Source organism: Dendrobium catenatum, unplaced genomic scaffold (assembly GCF_001605985.2).
Source record: "Dendrobium catenatum unplaced genomic scaffold, ASM160598v2 fragScaff_scaffold_1617, whole genome shotgun sequence".
NCBI classification, from domain to species: domain Eukaryota; kingdom Viridiplantae; phylum Streptophyta; class Magnoliopsida; order Asparagales; family Orchidaceae; genus Dendrobium; species Dendrobium catenatum.
In genome coordinates, this window is record NW_021320079.1 from 3031446 (window position 1) to 3052247 (window position 20802).

The window sequence follows — 20802 nt, forward strand, 5'->3', positions numbered from 1 at the left end:
TTTGATATCGAATTAATACTCTGTTAAATATTTTAAAAAATGATGAGAAATCCAAGATTTTCTCACTTAATATTAGATCAGAAGATAAATTATTATTAATTAATGAAATCAGAATTATTTTAGAATTTTTCACATATTTGTTCACAACAAAATATAAAAAATATACTCAATATATATATACAATAACATCAAGTCTTTATCCCACTATGTGGGGTCGCCTATATGAATCATTTTTCTTCATTCTGTCATGTTAAGCATCAAATTATCATTTAATTCTAATAAAGAAAGGTCATTTCTAATATTTTCTAACCATATCTTTTTAGGTCTACCTCTACCTTTATTATATATATATATATATATATAAACAACACAATTGCTGTAAAAAACTATATCAAATATATAATCAAAATTGTATCTGTAAAACGTTTGTTTTATTTCTACGGTTTCTAACCTAGAGTTCTATGCAAAAATAGATAACAACATTATATATAATCATGATGAATCTTGCTTCGAGGCCTCACACTAGGGGGAGTCGGAGAGGTGAAACAAGCGGTGTGAAGGAAAAAAAATCAGAACTTATTTGAGATGATGGCATGCTGATGATAAGGCTGAAGAAGGCGACGCTGGCCTGCTGATTTTTCACTTTCATGGCTTTGATCTTTAAGAGCGGTTGTAGATGAAGAAGAGGGAGGTTGCAGGGGAGAGCTGGGAATCGAGAGCGAAGAGCTGAGAGTGATTTAGGAAATCACCGTAAACAATCACCTTGGGCAAAAGGGTAAAATATGAGGTGTAGGGGGGCAAAATACCAAATTACCCTCATCATATTTGTTTTTTTTAGGATGGGCAATGCATGGGTCCACCTATGATATTAGTTAATAAATTAGCAGTTCTACCGATTACATTGTTGGGTGGACAGCCCAAAGTTTAACTTTCCATCTTATTAAGTTTAGATAGTCTGGCATTTCGGGGTAAAGCTTGTGGTTATGAGGATATTACCCTTCGGAAATGACTGGTCAGCACTGACATTTTCAATCTGTAATTCTTAGTGATCTTAATCCGTGACTATCGCTAAACTTTCCAAAAAAACTGCTCTCCTAATGTTCTCAAAGCCAACAACTACTGCGCTTTGGGACCCGTAGCTTTATTTCCATATCGTTAAACTGTGTCCCGTGGCTTTAGGAGATTTTGGTTGGAGATATTTGGGAAGTCACGAATTTATTCATTGATTGAAGAAATACAAAATAAGAATTAGAACTGACTTGTTCATGCATATTGACCAAAATTTGGTTTGTTCTATTTTGCTAGATTCCATTTTGTTGGAAATCAATGTGGGTTTCAAACTCCATCAAGACCTCAAATGAGTAGCTTCTTCTCACATGCAAAAAGAGTGAAAACAAAATCTTCTCTTTCTAAAACATGTTTTATGTACAAGAGATCAAATAGGTCCTAATATGAAAATATCTCATTTAGTAATTAAAATGCAATATCAATAATTTTCTTTTTACGTAGTGTTAAAATACCATGCCTTTGTGGGGTATGCATGTGACAATTATTGGTTATTTGTGGCATATTTTCTTACTTCAATCATAATTTCATGCTATATTTTTTATGTGCTCTTCTTTTTAACGCTACTGCTAATTTGGCTTATTCACTTGTCTCAAACCACAGGCAGTGAAAAGCCCAAACCTTGATTTCACCCATTTTGTATCTCTCCCCCTCGCTATCCACCGTGAACTGGTAGAGAAGCTAGAAGGATTTCAGAAATCTGTACTGGAAGAAGTTAATATGATACCTGGTGAATTTGCTTTAGCAAACTTTTACATCTTAAATTGTCCACCAATTTAGTTGTACAATTAAAGAATTTTCTTTCTTTATGTTAAAATGTTAAGGAGCATTCCTTTTAGCAATGATTTGATTAATCTCATAGCATGTAAAGATTATGTTTATATCATCAATGTTGGCGTTCTTCTAGAAGTTTTTTTCCTTAATACTTTTTTTTTTTGGAGTAGAAACTGATCATTTAAAATGCAGCAATGGGTATTGAAAGGTCCATATTTATTAATCCTCAAACATTTCACTTGACTGTGCTTATGCTGAAGTTATGGAATAAGGATCGTGTTGCTATGGCTACTAAGATTCTAAAGGTATTCTTTCTTTTATTGAAGATATGATTAATATTAGGTGATTTGTCCTTTTTATTTTTCCAAATGTATCCTTTACTCTAAGCAGGAAATTTCTTTGAAAGTAATGGATGCTTTAGAAAATCGACCTGTTTATATAAGGCTAAGAGGAGTGGTATGATTCTTTGTTTCCAATAATTCGCTCAGCTCTTTCAAGATGTTCATACGCTCAAGTTTATGAGTTTATATTTTTTTATTCAACACTAATTTGTGTTTGTACTATTGTGAAGATCATGTTACTTCTGAGCTTATTTTTGTGAGAGCATATAGTTTTCTTGATCAACAGTGTTACTCTTTATTTGTCATCTGTATTGTACTAGAAGCATGCTTTCTTTGTGATTAAAGAACTACCATTTGGAGTTTCTAGATCTATGCTATGTTTCATTTCATGTTGCTAGTTAAGAAAATTAGCTTAAGTTTTCTATAATTTTTATCATTTTTAATGAACCTGGTATGGTCTTTGGATGTGCTTAGAAGCTTGGGTGATCCTGATTTGCCTTGAAAACGAAATCAAAAAGAAAAGATAGTAAAAACAATAGAAATTGAGAAACAACAGCTGATTTTTGTATTAATGTTTTAACACCAAAGAAAGTTACAATGATCTACTATTAGAGAGGTAGATCGTCTCTCTCATTTGACCTTGATGCCGCTAGGAAGCCCTCAAGTGAAACTTCAGAAAATTTATAGCAAAACTCGCAAACAAAACATGAAAAAACAAACCTTAGAATAAGCCATAATTAAATTCTCTAATTACCCCCAAATCAGCCGCCTTAATTAATTTCTCTCCCTTTCTCTATTTCAAAATTAGAATTCTTTTCTTTATCATTTCCCTCCTTATTTATTCTTCTAGTGTATTTAATCAAAGCTCTGCTGGGCCCCACAAGGGGCCGACCTGTTGTCTCCGCCCATGGGTTGTTCGTCCGGTTTTGCTGGACTGGCCCTTGCTGGGCTGGCTGTTTCCCTCCCCTATATTCGTCACCCTCGTAACAATACTCCCATCAAAAATTTTCTTGTCCTCAAGGTGGAAGGTAGGGAACTTTCTTCTGATTGTCTCGTATGGCTTCCATATGGCATCATGCTTTGACACATCCTTCAACTTGATTAGTACTTCATGTGTCCTGATCTCTCTTTTGCGTACATCCGCTACTTCCAGAGGTTTCAAAACGGCCTCCATGTCTTCTGTCAAAATCGGAAGCACTGATGATAATATATGCTCTCCTATTGCCTTCCTCAACTGTGAGACATAAAAGACTGGGTGCAAAGTTGATGAGGGTGATAGCCTTAAGCGATATACTATTGCTCCAATGCGCTCCAAGATCTCCTAAGGCCCAAAGTACCGTGGGGATAACTTCTTATTAATATAAAAGAATATATTTATGTGATATGCTATCTCGACTTGATATTCCAAGTACTTGGACCGAGTCCTGACATATACATACTAGATGTTATGCCAATAAATGAATTGAATCAATAATTGAATTGTAATGGCTATAAAATAAAAGTATAATCACTGCCTCGCTTTCTTTTCGAATGTCAAATATTCTTTTCCATTGTACCTCAAACTCTTATTCGTCCTTTCTTAATTCACGCTTTATTTAGTCAATTTATTTAGCTCATTTGGATACATATTTATGTTAAAACTTTTTAATTAAATTAACAATAACAATTTAACTTTTACCTTATTTTTCAAGTTATTTGTCTTCAATGTCTGTCTTGACTTCACTACTTAGTTCTTTCACTACCTAAAATAATATTAAAGATGCCAAACAACATAAAATATAATATCTGAGATGTCGAATGTTGTCAAGGGTAACGTTGAAAGTATCGAACGTCATCAAAGACAATATCGAACTTATTGAATTTCATCAAAGATAACGTTGATTGTATCAAACGTTGTGAGTTATAATGTTAAATTCGTCAAACATAGTCAAAGACGACATCAAAGGTGAACAAAATATTTAATCACATTTATAATGACATTTTATATTCAGTTTTATCATTAAAGTATAAAAATGACATTTAAATCGGGATCACACAGTTCAGTTAGTTTTTTTCTTCTTCCTTGTTGAACACAGTTGCACAGATTAATTCAAACGACTTGTAATCATAAGTTCTTTCTTTTCTGCTCAAACAAAAATTTTACTTGTTGTATCTCTCTTCTATCTTTGACACCAGAGCCATTATAAATATCCAGGAGTAATTGCATAATGTACATATTAACTTTTATCCAGAAATTTTCATTAAAAAAATAATCATCCAAAAATAATCTTTTCAGTACACATTAGAATTTCACATATCAAAACAAAAAGAAACTAAATCCTTAGAAAAGTACCTTAATAGAATTTCCCCTTCATGATTTTATCCTTATCAACTCTACTAGCCGGACTCTTTTTTTCTTGAAATTTCATGAAGACCATAGAACGAGCAGTCATATATTCAGTAGAATAGTCCAATCTCTATTACAAAAATCAATTCATATTTATAATATTTATGCATGTGTAATATTCAACTATTAGTTATGACTTTACAGTAAATGAGTTAAATTTTCATATACAAAAATTAACATAAATATTTAGCGCTTTAGAAATAATATGTGAAATTTCAGAACTTCTTTATCTTAGACTTAATAGTATTAGAAATATGAACGTGCACAGTTGTTAGAATACTATTTGAATTTGTTTGTCACCATGTTAGAAACAAAATCATTTTGACAGTATCAGAACCATAATTATTTTAACAAAATATTTAACATGCGAATCTAAGTTATTTATCTATACTTGTTTATATAACATGCAATGCATATATATTGATGCCTATTTATATCACTACTTTCACTTATGTCTGCTTTTTGACCTCCCACATCTGTACTTGATAGATGAGTCTAGAAAAAGAATCAACCTCCCGCGTCAGCACTAGACAGATAGGGCTAGAACCCTCTCACATCGACATATGGATGATGGGGCCAGAAATAGAATCAGAACATAACAGAAAGTCGAGCTCATATAATAGAATATATAGTGCACTTCACTTTTAATCACATCAAAACTCTTCTAATGACATGAGATGCATATGCAAATGATAGAACTAATGTTCTTACATAACAATGAATATGAGCATGAATTTCTTTACATATGAAAGAGTAGGATTTTACAGATATAATTTACCTTCCCACTTGACATTTTCGATTAAACAAACCATTCATAGAGTTACTTTAAAACATCATTTTAAGTTTTTTTATTGAACTATATGAAATACCAAAAATATCATATTTAATGCAATTTACCCAAAAATTCATATAGATTAAGTCGACCTGTGAAATTTTAACTTCTTATTGTTAAAATGACCAGAATAAATTAGTCTATAACATATTAAAAGTTACACGGTGGAAAGTTGGTAAAACTCATTTTAATCATAATTTATTTCATAACTTTTTATAAAAAACACCGGAATTGAAATCTGAAGTAGGGTATTTGAAGCTTACCTCGAGCAGAACAATTCCCTTAAAAACGTCAAAATACAAATCCCACACCTCTGCCTTCGAATATCCTATCTTCATTTCTCTTTCTTCTTTTTCCTCTTCTTCTCCTCTCCTTCTCTCTTCTTCCTTCTCCAACAAGCTCAGGGGTGAGGGGTTTTGTGCAAATGGACTTAGATTTATATATATAAACTTGTTTCAACGGACAACGTCGTGGTGCTCTGACACGCAGCTCTACAATGTAAAGCTAGAATATTATGGATTCTCTCGTATTCCTCCAAGTCGAGAACTCAGCATCGCAGCGATGACCTCCAGCACTGCAGTGCTCCCTATAAAGCTGCTATGCTCTCACTGTCCCCTTGACACTTAACATGCTTTGCAACTCTAGACTTCAACTCTCATTTAAATTTACAAATTATTAATTAAAAGATTGACACAAGAAAATTAGGGGATTTGTGCCCATTCTGTAGCAACGGATATTACATGGGTAGGGTCTACTCGCTTTGTGCCAATTCATTCATCTCGACCTTCTTGTCTGCTTCTTCAATTAGGTAAAACGGATTGGTTGAACTGGTTCGGTTGAACTATTTAGTCGGCTATTGTAGATTTAGCCAATTTTGCCTCCATGTTTGATGTACATTCAAATCGATTGAAACCAACGAGTAAATTGTCTTCATTCAACTGGATGGTGTTTTGAACGGGATGACTTTGATTTTGTCTCTAAATCAAAGGATGTTTGAATGGAGGTGGAAGAGTTGACGTAACTTCAGATCGCTTTCCCTCTCTGATTTCATAAAAATTGAAAAAGAGAATAGAAAAAAAAGAGAGAGAAGCTGTTGTAGTTTTTATTGCAAATTGTTTGTGCAAGAATTGACCATTTATATAGGCTATTCTATAGATCATATAAAAGGAAAATAATTAAAGCAATTTACAGGGAATAAAGAGATGGAAAAAACTGACAGCTGTAGGAACCCACAAATAGGTGACTTGGTGAGATACGCGGTCCTAAGGGCAGGCGAATCCTTGTGCTTTAATCAACTGGAGCTGATTGGCTGCAAGGGATCTAAAAATTTGTGAAGGAGCTACAGAGTTCACAGCAGCAGCCGGAGGTCTCCAAGTAGGTGCAGCATTGGGCTAGGAGGTGGAACATGTACTTGGAAGGCTCCAGGCAAATGAACCATTCAACACTTTGTAATGCTAGAGTCATTAGCTGACTAGTTTCCATAAGGGCGAAGTTTAGTTTTTGTCCGGCTGGTTTGGATCCTTAAATGACATGATTTGTTGAGGAAACATATATATACCATCTCGAACAAGTCAAGACTGGACAAGCCTAAGCCCACGTCCCCTGCACCCAGACCAATTAGAAGTACCATTGAATTATAGTTTGTTAGGCATAGAGGAAGATTTCTGCTTAAAATCATCACGCGAAGTGGCATATTTTAAGTGAAGCACATCCGTTTATAATTTTATACATATTTTCCTTGATGTGTAATTATCAAGCAAAATATTCTCAATACTAGCACTCTATACTCACAAATTTAAGCTACATTAATATGCCAATCAGATAAAATATTGTTAAATATCTAAGGAGAATAAATATAAAACAATACATAAAATACTTGAAAGAACAATAGAACTGGAACGTCTATATCAAGCAACATGCTTATAAGACAAAGGCCAAGAAAAAGAAAAGGAACCGATTGTTTAAATGCACATGCTCCATAATGCAAAGCATAACCAAGGTAAGAATGTGATGAACCTCTTCAAATAAATCCTCAGCTCTAGTTTAGGGTTTTATGTTGGACCGGGTTTACCGATCCCGCCTCGACCCATGCGGGTCTACAGGCGGAAGAGGTGGGGGGGTGCGGGAATCCGGCTGGACCAAAGAGGGACCCCCCACTTAAATGGGGGTATTTTGGGGATGGGATGATATTTTTGAAAGGGTATGAAGGGAGCCATTAGGGTTTAGTTTTAGGCATTATGAAAAGTGTATTCTCTTTCTAGTTTTCTTCCTCTAGTCTTCTCTTGTGCTTTTATAGGGTTTTCTTGTGGGAGATCTTGTCCTTCTTGAAGTGGACAAACATATCTTGTTTTCTCTTGGCTTGCTAATGCAAAGGTTCTCATTTTTCTTCTCTACCCTTTTGTGATTGTTTCTCATGTGGTTTTGGTGGAGAAATTTCACTCTTTTGAAGGGAAATGAGGGCAAACCCTAATTTGTGAAACCTAAGACGTACCATTTTATTTATTTATTTTGCGCTCAGTTTTGATTTCATTTTTTGTAAAGAAAATTTTCACCACCTTCTAATTTGTTTTTTTTATGTAATTTAATTTGTTACTTGCGGAATAGACTGAAAGCACTATGATGATAATTTGCAGGCATGCATGAGGGGTTCACCAGCTAATGCTCATGTCGTATATGCTCCAATAGAGGAAGTAAGTGGAGATGGACGCTTGTTACGTGCTTGCCGTATCCAAAAGCAGTTTCACCTTACTTTATGTGAATTTATAACTTTTTACTTTCAAGAGAAGAATGGTCTATAGGAAGTGGAGATGTTGGAATAATGCATATGAGTTATGCCTTGACTTTTGCTATGAAGAGGTTATCATTGATGCTTATGTGGATGCAGGTCTTGTTCTTCAAAAGGATGCTCGTCATTCTTTAAAGGTGGGCTTTTTAATGTGACTTTCTACCCCATTCTTTTTTTATCTAGATATCTAATTACCAATTTTGAGCATTAATTTAGATTTTAATGCTGTAGAACATCCCTTTTCACTGCATGGAAAACGGATATGCTTTAAAGTTTAAAATTGTTTGAAAGGAGTAGATGTTAACAAATGTTAAAGTTTGGTTGAAGTGACGAACTTCTTGTTGTTGACATCTTGAATCATTGCAGTATTTATGCAGAAACCCAGTAGTGTTTAGTTTTCATTAACCGTGTCAGTTTCTGTTTTCACATCAGCTATAGTTTTCCCATTTCCTGCAGAAAAGCTACATAAAGTAGCATTTATGGCAGGAGACTCATCTATTCCCACCGCCCTAAATAAAGGCTTAGTTTGTAGTGCAATGCTATCCAAAAAGTTAGAAAAGACAAATTTTCATGCATATTTACTACTTCCATTATGCCTTATTATGTTAATACTGTGGCATCTGATAGGCTAAAGTAGTAGTGATTGGGTAGCCTAACTTGACTTAATTAACTCAGGACATGTTGGAAAAATAACATGATCAAGACTTCTTCATGTAATTAATGACATTATTCCTTTTTATGTTGATAACGACTGTTTTTTAATTGAATTGTAGCTCCATGCCACTTTGATGAATTCCAGACATAGAAAAAGGTTCTCTTTTGTGGCGTGATCTTCTTCTTTACTTGTTATTTTAGGCCGCATCTTTTGTGAATGGTTATGACTAATCTTTATGATTTGTTTTTAGAAAGATGCATACTATAAGAAATGATTCATTTGATGCACGAGATATATTTAAGAGGTATGGTTTGGAAGATTGGGGTGAATATGTCATTCGGGAGGCACATCTTTCTCAGAGATTTGTTTATGATAAAAGCGGATACTACCATTGCTGTGGCTCAATACCCTTTCCTAAGTCTGGTAAGTCTTTAGTCTAAGTGCGACATTTTTTTTTCTATATTAGTTTCTGGGCATTGATTCTTGTTACTATTCTTCTTGTCTCATAGTGGGACCTCCATTAGTGTAAAACAAGTTCCATTTTACATTATTCTAAACAAAACAAGTAAATCTAAGGATTTGAGATGAGAATTTACGTGCTACCCACGAAGTTGATCATAACCAATTAACAGAAGGTTTTTCGATGAATATTATAAGTAGGCAGTCTAGTTTTAATCCGCATTGCAATTCTAGAAGCTTGATAGTAAATCATGTTATAGACCAATTCAGTTCTGTAATTATTCCTCCAACCTATTACAATGCAAAGTTCCATTTTTATTTTGTTAATGTAACATCATTCAATGGTGATGCAATTATTTTATAGTTTCACTAACCATTAAATTATGGAAACCCGTAAATAACCTCACTTTCTGTATTTGGTAATAATTTACCCCAATTCTTTAAGAGGTTCTCACTTCTCACATAGCAGTTATCAAGGACGTTCTTTCTATCCCTTGTTAAATTTCTGTTTTGTAATGTCAGTTAAACAGTAGAATTGATTAAGATTGGCCAAATGGCTATTTAGAGGTTAGAAGTGAAAGTGTGAAACAACATCTGGTAGATTGGTGGTCAATGACTAGGCACAATGGATTTGTGTCAAGTACTAACTGCAGAGTTAGAACATGGCACCATCTGGCTTGATAATAAGTGTCAGTAAGAAACCAACTTCATATTATCAGCATTAAATAGGTGTAACTGATGGTTGTTGATGGCATACCGACGGACTAACATGGAGGAATTGAGGATGACTATTGTTGGTGATGTCTGAACAATTATCTTGTAGTATTTATGGTTATAAACTATTCATAATCTGTATTGAATAGAAGGTTGAAGTCTGAAATTGGATCTATACTGGATTTCATGGTAGATATGATATAGCAATAAGAAAAACTGATTTTACTAAATGAGAAAAGAACATTGACACTTCAGAAGGAAAGCTACGAAGTTGCAGATAGCTTGTTTTGCAAAAAATGGAAAGAAAAGTTTGTATTCGAATTATAATCTAATTTGAGGATAAATTTTAATCACACAATATAGAGTAGTAGTTATGGATAAATATTTTTGAAGTATAAGGTGTTGAAATTTGAATATGGAGATCATATTTGGCACATGATGTCTATAATATCGGGAGTGTGCACTATCTTAAAGTGGATCTCTTATTTAGTGGTGATCTCACATTGTCATCATCAGTATAACCTTCAATTTATAAAATTTCATATTTTTTTTTGTGGAGTATCCATTTTCCAAGATTTGATTTTAGATATCCAAGAATTCTCTAAGCAGCTTGAAGTTGAGATTTCATTTGTTCGTGGATAAATTGATTTATGAGACTCAGTGCAATGTAGATTTTAGGATAGTTTGGGATATATATATTAACTTCTCAACTAATCTTTTACGTTGTCAAATGTTAAATTTTATGTTCTCTTCATTTGTATCCAATTTCTAACTATGGTAGGTAATATCCTTATAATCAATCATTTTATATCTTTCAAAAGATCCAAAACATATTTTTATCAAGAGATAATTTTTTTCCTCTAATTGAGCAACTTTGGTACCCATGAACTTATCCCACTATGTGGGGTCAGCTAAATGAATTTTTTTTTTCATTGTATCATTTTAAGTGTCAATTTTCCTTCAAATCTAATAAAGAAAAGTCATTTCTAATATTCTCCTTCAAATCTAATAAAGAAATGTCATTTCTAATATTTTATAACCAAGTCTTTTTAGGTGTACTTATTCATACGTAGAATGTTTTATGTAGAGTGTATGTCTTCTTGACTTTGTTTACGTCCCATTCCATGTTTAAGATTATATCGTTTCTTTTTTTAATCTAAACATTTCATTTTTGGTGGAAAATGTTTTTTGAATTCTGATGGAGGATTCATATAAACTTAACTTTCAACATTGCCATTTAACATGTATTTTTCACATCATATTATTGTATAGGCCATCCAAGGTTAGCAACCGAATAAATTAGGATGGGAATTGTATTCATTTTAGCAACAGAAGGAAAGATTTCTTAGTAGTCTACTCGATAGGATTGAGTATATCCTTTTGGTACTAATCATATTTTATGCCATTCCCTTTCGCTGCTTTAGATTCTAATGAGAGAGCCCATTTGCATCTTATAGGTTTTATCCATTTTGGTAGTTCAACTCTTAGGTGTGATTTTTTTTGCCACGATATTCACTTCTTATCTCATGGCATCCTTCCCATTTGTATTTTTAAATGCCTCAAATAGGATTTGTGGAATTTTAGTAGTGTTGAAGCTAATGTTTGTAAGAAAGGCTTTATTTGTAAGCAAATTTTGAAAAGGATGTGATTGGTTTTTGGGATAAAGAGGATACTGTAGGATAATGAGTTGATCATTATTATAAGAATTCGGTTATCGAGTCTTAAGCTTTTTGGAAACTCTAGATGGCCTTTGTCGTTCTTATAAAGGCATTAAGAAGTTTAGTTATAGGAGTAATGCATTGTTGCGTTTGTGTAGTTGAGATTTTAATAGAAGATATTAAATTCATAAAAAAAAAATCATTTGATTGGGACATCATATTTCGACACGTGTACCATCGCCGGAGGTGCAGATCGACGACCACGATCCAGAGTCTCTATTTTTGATGTATTCACATTTTATGTTATTTCCTTTATTTTCCTAGTTTGCGCCTGAGGGCATTGTTTCGCTTATGTAGCCCTGAGGGCATTTACGTCATTTTATTTTATGTTTATTTTGGGCCTCTTTATATGAGGCATGATGGATTGTAATAGTTAGTTTTTGATGAAATGAAATTTACTGCTTGTTCTCTTTGTGAGTTCCTCCCTCCAAGATCTCTTCGTGAGTTTGCTGGAGAAATCCATAAAAAATCAAACTCGTCGCTAGGAAAGGAAGCCCGCCCTTCGTCGTCGTCGTGCTCCAGCCACCGAAATTCCTTTAACAGCTTTGTTCTTCGCTCGATGTCTGATGTCTGTCTGAATCGCAAAAATCTTCTGATCAGCGCGATTTCGGCCGAATCGCAGATCTCACTCGATCGCCACCGTCGACACAATTACTAGATTTAGTGAACGAATTCAAAATATTTTAAAAAGTTATCCGGAGTTTATCGGAACCAAATTGAGCTGAATCAGGTCAGTTGTGGTTAAGATCAGGTTAGGCTCGAGTCTGAATTTGGCTCGATTTGAGCCAATTTTTATTCGAGCTGACACCACGAGTTAGATTGCACAAAATTAAGCTCAAAATCAATACTAATTTAATCGAATTAAGCCCGACGCAACAAAAATAAAATAATTGAGTCTAAATGAACAAAGTCGAGCCTGATCCGGCTCAAGTCGGGTCGATTCGAGCTCAAATTGGACTCAACGATGTTCGATTAAATCGATCGAAGGTGCTCGAGGGTACTTGAGCGAAAAATGAGGTCAACACTTTTCTTGAACTTTACTTGAGTAAGCTAGATTTTTATAGTGAAAGGCAAAGTAATATTCTATTATTAATCTCTAGCGTGCAATTCCTAATTTTGCATGATTGCATCACATCACCATTTAGTTGTTTTCTCCTTGAAAACAAATTTGAGTGAAGAAGTTTTATTTTTCATGAAATTGATGTCTTTTGGAAGTCTTTTTATTTTTTCGTGGTCGGATGATAATACTTATACTCTTTTTAAATTTATGAATATCTTTAAAAAAATACATTTAAGTGTTATAAGATCGTGTTTACCCATGTATTGTTTGTGAATATGAACATATGCCAACCAAATTTTTGGTGGATGTTTTTAGAAAAAAATATTTGCAGTACAAAAATTTGCACTTAAAAAAACTTTTTAAAATCACTCTTGAGGCTATTTTATTAATTAGATATATTGGGCTTAAGACGGTTCCTCCCTAATATTCTCTAGGAATTTGACTTTGAAAGACGGATTTCTTTAATCAAGATTTGAATGAAAATATGATCGAATTCATTATTAAGTCATACAAGAAATTCAAATACTCATATTCTACTAATTGTTTAAGAATCATGACATCATCACTAAACTTTATCTTGGACCTTAGTAGTAATTGAGCTCTAACTGATAGACTTTCATTGCATTGAAATATTCAATGGTAGAGAGAGGCTACCTTAGTTATTGAGAATTCCATCTTAATCTTGTAGATGAGACGATATATTTAAGTTTGTTTTATAGCTTTCCTAGTGCCTTTTGCGGTTATTAAGAATATGTATGGCCCATCGATTTCAGGCATCATGGTATTCCATAAGTACGACTTGATCGTTAAATCTACTTCAGATGAGGATAAAAAATATGATGAATTTTTTCTCTTTCCTTTCAAAAATGTCTTCACAATCTATAAGACCACTTCACATAATTTATTCCTTGAAATTCTCCTTTAGTTTAATTTTCATCATTCATGATGGTCAACTCTTTGAAAAGGAAGCCGAAAAAATTAAGCATTCCGAGGAGAATATGATTGAGGGAAAAATAAAAATTTTAAACAAGTCTTTAATATTGCTTTTCTAGCACATAGAAAGGTGGTTGTTAGAAAGCTTGGATTTTGTATACATCCCATGAATATCTATACACAAATGATACCTATAACAACTAAGAAATTACACAATTGTTAAGGAGAGAAATGATTACATTGAATTGCAATTTTACAAAAGCAAATAAATCAAGCCGATAACTAAAATCAAAGAGAACTAAAACTACAATTAATAATTGAACCGGTTCTTTAACAATCAAATAAAATTGATTCAATTCCAATTTTTGATACTAAACAAATAATTCATAACCTAAGAAATCTCTTATCTAATTTTTATTTAGTATTAGAATATTAGTCTTCTAGTGGCTGGTCTTTGTCCCCTTTACATCATGATTAATTGTTCTACTTTATTGGCTTGATGTGATTCGTCTTTGTCACATCTTCATTGCATCTCATCTTCTATGCCTTTAGTGATTGCTTGACAAAGCTAAGTAACCTTGAAAACATATCCACACATCTGCAGGCTCTTACAACTGCTTCAAGCTATCATCCTGAGTCATTTATATAACTTTGGGCATTTTGATTACTCATAGTATGATAAGCACACCAAGAGCTTGGTCGCAACTAAGCAACTTAGGATATTTTTAAAAGGGGTTGTGTATACCTATATTTACAGATAATTGTGCGGATTTTTTCAACATTTCTTGAAAATAGTAAGCCAATATTTTAATCATGTACTATAAGAGATTGTGTTTTAGTGCAGGAGAATATCAGTTTACTGGGAGTGATCCGCAATAGCATTGGTGGAGGGACGCAAACTATCTATCACTGGTGAAATTATTTTGTGCGGATATAGATGCTGTTCGGAGACGAATCATAATGTGCAAAGCCACTCGTTTATTGTGTACCGTTGTGTACCGGGTAACGTGGCGCGTTATTATTCTCCTCCGGATGGTCTGGTGTCCGCACAGAATAATTTCTCCTATCCCGCACAGCTGGGACCAAGTATCTAGTTTGTCATCGAGCTTGTGCAGTATATACTTGTTTGTTTTGGTTTGCAGAAGACTAGCCTTTTACAGCTGAACGCTATTTTATTTTCTGGAGGAAATTCTTGCACTGAGAGGAAGCACTCTCCAGCACACTACTGCATTATGCGTTGCTTATATTTCTTTCAAAAATCATCTATTTTTCTGTTTGAATCACTACATTCATTCTTAGTTATATTTTCATAATGGTCAAAATTTTCCTCAGATTCTGATTTCTTATTAGAAGTTCATTTTTTTCTTTTCACTTTGGGTTATACAGCTTCTTTCATAATTTGTTGTTCGAAGGTCCTGCAACCAATGTTTGTATGGCCGAAGATCTGGCCTCAAATCCTTAAAATAATAATAGTAATAAAAGGATGCCTGACATCAATTTTATATTCTTTTCAGGTCGTCTGTCTGTGGATTCCGGAAGTAACCCTCAAAGCAAGCAACCTGCTGCTGGACGCGACCATTGTCACCCACCATCGGCGGTTGGCCACCACCACCTGCCGCAGGCCACTAGACACCATCGCGGCCCCCCGCTGCCTCCAAAAACCACCGTTGCCCCCTCGTCGTCCACCACCACTGACCGCCATCGGCCACCTCCACCAGCCGCCATTGCCACCGGACGCCGGCCGCCACCACCTCCACGTGCCTGTTGCCATCTTCTTTAAATTTTATGCCGAACAAAAAAAAAAATCACATGAATTTATTTCACTCATAATAACATCTCAAAAATATTTCTTTTACACTGCATTTCTTTTTTTAGCCAACAAAATTGCTCATGAGGGGCTTTGTTTATTGCCTATTTATTTACATGTCTAATATTCAAAATTTAATGTTTATTTATATAATATTTTAATATATCACAGCATATGTAAAAATTTCTTTGTCCACTTTACATCATGATTAATTGTTCTACTTTATTGGCTTGATGTGATTCATCTTTGTCACCGCTTCATTGCATCTCATCTTCTATGCCTTTAGTGATTGCTTGACAAAGCTAAGTAACATTGAAAACATATCCACACATCTGCAGTGCTCTTACAACTGCTTCAAGCTATCATCCTGAGTCATTTATATAACTTGGGCATTTTGATTACTCATGGTATGATAAGCAACACCAAGAACTTAGTCGCAACTAAGCAACTTAGGATATTTTTTAAAGGGGTTGTGTATACCTATATTTACAGATAATTGTGCGGATTTTTTCAACATTTCTTGAAAATAGTAAGCCAATATTTAATATGTACCATAGGAGATTGTGTTTTAGCGTAGAAGAATATCAGTTTACTGGGAGTGATCCGCAATAGATATGGGTGTGCTATGATGATCATTGGTGGAGGCACGCAAACTATCCATCACTTGTGAAATTATTCTGTGCGAATACGGACGCTGTCCGGAGACGAATCAGAATGCGCCATATCACTCGTTTGCTGTGTATCGCGGCTGTGTACCGGGTGACGTGGCGTGTTATGATTCGCCTCTGGATGATTTAGTGTCTGCACAGAATAATTTCTCCTATCCCGCACAACTGGGACCAAGTATCTAGTTTGTCATCAAGCTTGTGCAGTATATACTTGTTTGTTTTGGTTTGCAGAAGACTAGCCTTTTACAGCTTAACGCTATTTCATTTTCTGGAGGAAGTTCTTGCACTGAGAGGATTCACTCTCCAACACACTACTGCATTATGCGTTGCTTATATTTCTTTCAAAATTCATCTATTTTTCTGTTTGAATCACTACACTCATTCTCAGTTATATTTTCATAATGGTCAAATTTTTCCTCAGATTCTGATTTCTTATCAGAAATTCATTTTTTTTCTTTTCACTTTGGGTTATACAGCTTGTTAAACCGCTACATCTTCCACATCCACAGCAGTCTATTTCTTTTATTTTTAAATATATATTTGTTTCATAATTTGTTGTTCCAATGCCCTGCAACCAATGGTTGTATGGCCGAAGATCTGAACTCAAATCCTTAAAATAATAATAGTAATAAAAGGATGACTGACATCAAATTTATATTGTTTTTTCAGGTCGTCTGTCTGTGGATTCCGGAAGTAACTCTCAAAAAAGCAAGCAACCCGCTGCTGGCCGTGACCATCGTCACCCACCGTCGGCAGTTGGCCACCACCACCTGCCGCAGGCCACTGGACAGCATCGCGGCCCCCCGCTGCCTCCGAAAACCACCGTCGCCACCTCGTCGTCCACCACCACCCGCCGCCATCGGCCTCCACGCGCCAGTTGCCATCTTCTTTAAATTTTATGCCGAACAAAAAAAAAAATCACCTGAATTTATTTCACTCATAATAACATCTCAAAAATATTCCTTTTACATTGTATTTTTTTTTAGTCAACGAAATTGCCCATGAGGGGCTTTTATGTGTTTATTACCTATTTATTTACCTATCTAATAATCTAAAATTTAATGTTTATTTATATAATATTTTAAAATCTCACAGCATATGTAAAAATTTAATTTAGAAGGGTTTTGATTGAATATTTTTTTTTTCATTTGGTCTTCTTAAGATTATATTTATTTATTGTCTCATGAATAGTAAATAAAAATTTTTAAGTTTTAATTGATATTGAAATCAATCCAATAATAAGTGGCATTGTCCGTAGTCAAGGAACTATTCTCATGAGACATGATTTGCATTCACTTCTAACGTGGCTTTTTTTTTATTTTTGTATTTTTTTAAGAAACTGCAAAAAGCATTTTATTAAGATTAAACTATGAACAACTAAATTTCTCCTTTAACAAAGTTAAAAAGGGAGGTATTTTATTACAATTGAGATTATGCAAAAAAAAAAAAAATGAGATAGAGCTAATCTTGCACGCCTGTTGGCAAGCTTATTACATTCTCTCCTAACAAAATGAAATAAAACTTGGTTAAAATCACTAAGAAAGATTAAATCCTTTGGATTTAAAATTTCCATCTCAATATCCTCTTTATTCATAAATTTTTGAAAGAATCTGATAAAATTAAAGTTATTACCTTCAATGATAATATCAACACTTTCATGCATCCAATTTTGAATAAATCTTCTAAGTGAGATAACATAGAGAATATCAACTTGAGAACAGTCCCAATGCAAAGAGAAATTATTGTGTACGCAGTCCGAACGCAGTGATAGGTTCGGATGCTACGTATTTACTGCTTATTTGTTGCGTATTTTTTATGTATTTAATTTTTTCTACGTATTTTTTGCGTATTTATTGTGTATTTAGTAACTATTTAGTGAGTATTATTTATTTGTTATTTTTTGGCACAAAAAAATTTTGTATAAAAAAATACACAACAAATAAGCAGTAAATACGCAGCATCCGAACGCGTTCGGATTACGTACACAATAATTTCTCCTATTTATAGATGAAAAAATCAAGAAGTTTTATATAAAATTTTAGGAGTTTAGATAATCCTCAAGTAACTTTACATTTAAAATAAAATCACTTGAAACACTTTTAATGATATAGATTAATAAAAAATCAATAGCTACTAATCATTTGACTATAAAAATCTTCATAAAAAGCCTTATGCATATGTTTAATTGGCTTAAATTAGAGTCGATAATCTAATTCAAAATTGTAGAAGCATCTCATATATTTATTCTCATTCAAGTATCACTTTTTTTTGTTGAGGGTTTATTTAACAAAATTTTCCCAATTTCATTGTTCTTCCAAATCTTCTATCTAATTACTGATAGTATTAGCCACACTATCTCAAGTTGGCTTGGGGGTTAAGTAGGATGCAATTTCTTTGTGATTTGAATTCTATTGGATTGAGTTAGAATGTCTAGTATTTGGGTTTGATTAGATTCAGTTGGAGTAAGCTATATTTGGGTTTAATTGGATTTGTATTCAAAGCCCACGCGTTAAATTTGGCTGGGAGAACTCCTCTGAAATGAACGGATTGTTGGTTTTCAATCGCCAAACTTAAATACTGGTTATTCGTAAATGGAGCGATTGTAGGGGTGTTTTTGCATAGTTTTTGTAATCATTGTCGTGTTATTCGCATGAGGTGTAGAGCAGTTGTCCGTGATGGAGATTATTAGTAGCTTATTTAACTGGAGAAGACATTATTGGAAGAATTTTGAAATTAAATCTTTCTAATTTATTGGATATATAACATTTAAAAACATGAACTTTATTTGGCCAGCATAGTGAGCTGTCTTTCACTTAATGAAGGAATGGACACGTGCTCTTTCTTGGACAAATTTTTATTATAATCACGAAGTAATTGGCATGCATTAACCTTAACAATAAAGAGGTTCTTGCTGATTGAAAGGTATTGGAGTGAACGCAAATGAAACTACTTCACAATTTTTATATTCAGTATTCATGTGTCGATTATAAATTGTAAGTCGTTAATAATTAAATTTATCTAAAAAATACCAATAAATATAGCTTTTCATTAATAATTAACTATATAACTCTAGTGTAAAACAGGGAAAAAATCATCCAAAAATCATTGTGATACGTCTCCTTTTTATAACAAATAAAAACTTATTTTTTAATAATTCAAAAAATATTTTCAACTCAATTTTCCTCAATAGGGTAAGTAGTCGAAAATTAATTTCATGTCACTTATTTTAATATTTTCATTTCCATTCTCGTTTCATTCCCTGTATTTGAATTCCGTCAAACCAAACAGGCAAAGGGTATTATATTTTCGCTCTTTCCCCCTTTGAAATCAAAATTACTACGCTATTATTGGTTATTAGTCTTGAAACCTTTCGTGGTAAACGAATTAGCTTTCAGATTTATTTTGAGTTTAATATATTATGAATATAGCCCTGTTGAAAAAGTAAAGTATTTCTATTAAAATTTTAAATTGTGTTTGCTTTTATTTCAGTCAAATATCAAAACTTTTAAAACGTTGATTTGCATTTGGAATACTTGCAAGTTGCAACCAAAGAACGTCTAAATAAAGACTTGGTGCAATTCATATGAAAATTAAAGAATAATGATTTTATGCAAACCTGTCGAAATTAGTAAAATGACTCTTTTGCCTTTCGTTTTTCGGTTTTTACCTATAAATTAAAAAGAACGTTATAATCTTCCACTTTTTCAGTTGGCTTGCCTTGCCGGAGGGCGCTCTCTGCCTTCTAGCTTCGGCAGCCTTCACCGCGGAGTACCTCCTCTTCTACTTCCACTCGACAGCCCACACAGGTCTCGAAGGCTATTACCACCTCATCCTCGTCATCCTTATCGGCCTCTGCATCGCCTCCGGCATCGTTGGCTCTCTCCTCCCTGAAAATCTTGCCGTCGACTTCTCAAGCGGCGTCTGCATCACTCTACAGGGCCTCTGGTTCTACCAAACCGCTTTCACTCTTTATGGACCCATGATGCCGAGGGGATGCCGACTAGACGACAATGACATCAATTGCATCACACGAGACAGTCAGGTTCGAGGACAGTTCCTGGCCAATATACAGCTTTTTTCCCTCGTTTTCCTGGTATTTGTCTATGTGATAGGATGCTACGCGGTTGCTGTATCTCGGTATGGACATCCAGAGCTGAAGAGATTACATGAAGAAGATGTGGGAGAAGGCGGCGATAATGGAGCAGGGATGGTTGGGCGATGATGACCGACAAAAAGGTAACCTATTTGTCGATATTTGCTTTTATCACTCTTATTTTATTTCTTCATTAAATGAAATCAAGGATATGTTCTTTGGAAAGAGTAAGGATTCACTCCCCAAATAAATTCCTCTTAATTTTTTTTTTTAATTTTGCATCTATGATTGATGTGGATAGGTCACCCACTTTTCATAACTTAGTCACAGAAGTGAACAAGACGAAAACAATGGCTTCATTTGAAACGTTTATGTTTTCCTATTTTGTCAGTTGAAACTTAATATATAAAATTTGTTTTATTATTTTATATAGGCTATATAAGTATTAGCGCATATTACATTTCTGCATCTTTATTTTATTTACAATTGTATCCTTCTCCTCTCTATATATT

At 33.9% G+C, this 20802-nt stretch overlaps 2 protein-coding genes across 3 annotated transcripts in view; both read left to right on the forward strand.

Moving 5' to 3' along the window:
- Positions 1–17220, forward strand: part of LOC110112402 (activating signal cointegrator 1 complex subunit 1) — a 28664-nt gene extending 11444 nt beyond the window's left edge. Inside the window, exons 5-12 of one of the 2 annotated variants that reach the window (XM_028701014.1) lie at positions 1669–1795; positions 2032–2144; positions 2230–2295; positions 8032–8122; positions 8253–8320; positions 8957–8994; positions 9089–9261; positions 16867–17220. In XM_028701014.1, the coding sequence (XP_028556847.1) occupies positions 1669–1795; positions 2032–2144; positions 2230–2295; positions 8032–8122; positions 8253–8320; positions 8957–8994; positions 9089–9261; positions 16867–17090 (900 nt within the window). In that variant the 3' untranslated portion in view covers positions 17091–17220. Of the gene's footprint in view, positions 1–1668; positions 1796–2031; positions 2145–2229; positions 2296–8031; positions 8123–8252; positions 8321–8956; positions 8995–9088; positions 9262–15236; positions 15578–16866 lie in introns of those variants that run through there. The other variant, XM_028701013.1, reaches the window with a different exon arrangement.
- A 2653-nt stretch (positions 17221–19873) lies between these two features.
- On the forward strand, positions 19874–20515 carry LOC110113122 (transmembrane protein 45A-like; the record flags this gene model as incomplete). The annotated part of the gene is made up of 1 exon (XM_020845592.2): positions 19874–20515. A coding segment is annotated over one exon (546 nt), but the record flags the coding sequence as incomplete, so codon positions are not given.
- Positions 20516–20802: the final 287 nt, after the last annotated feature.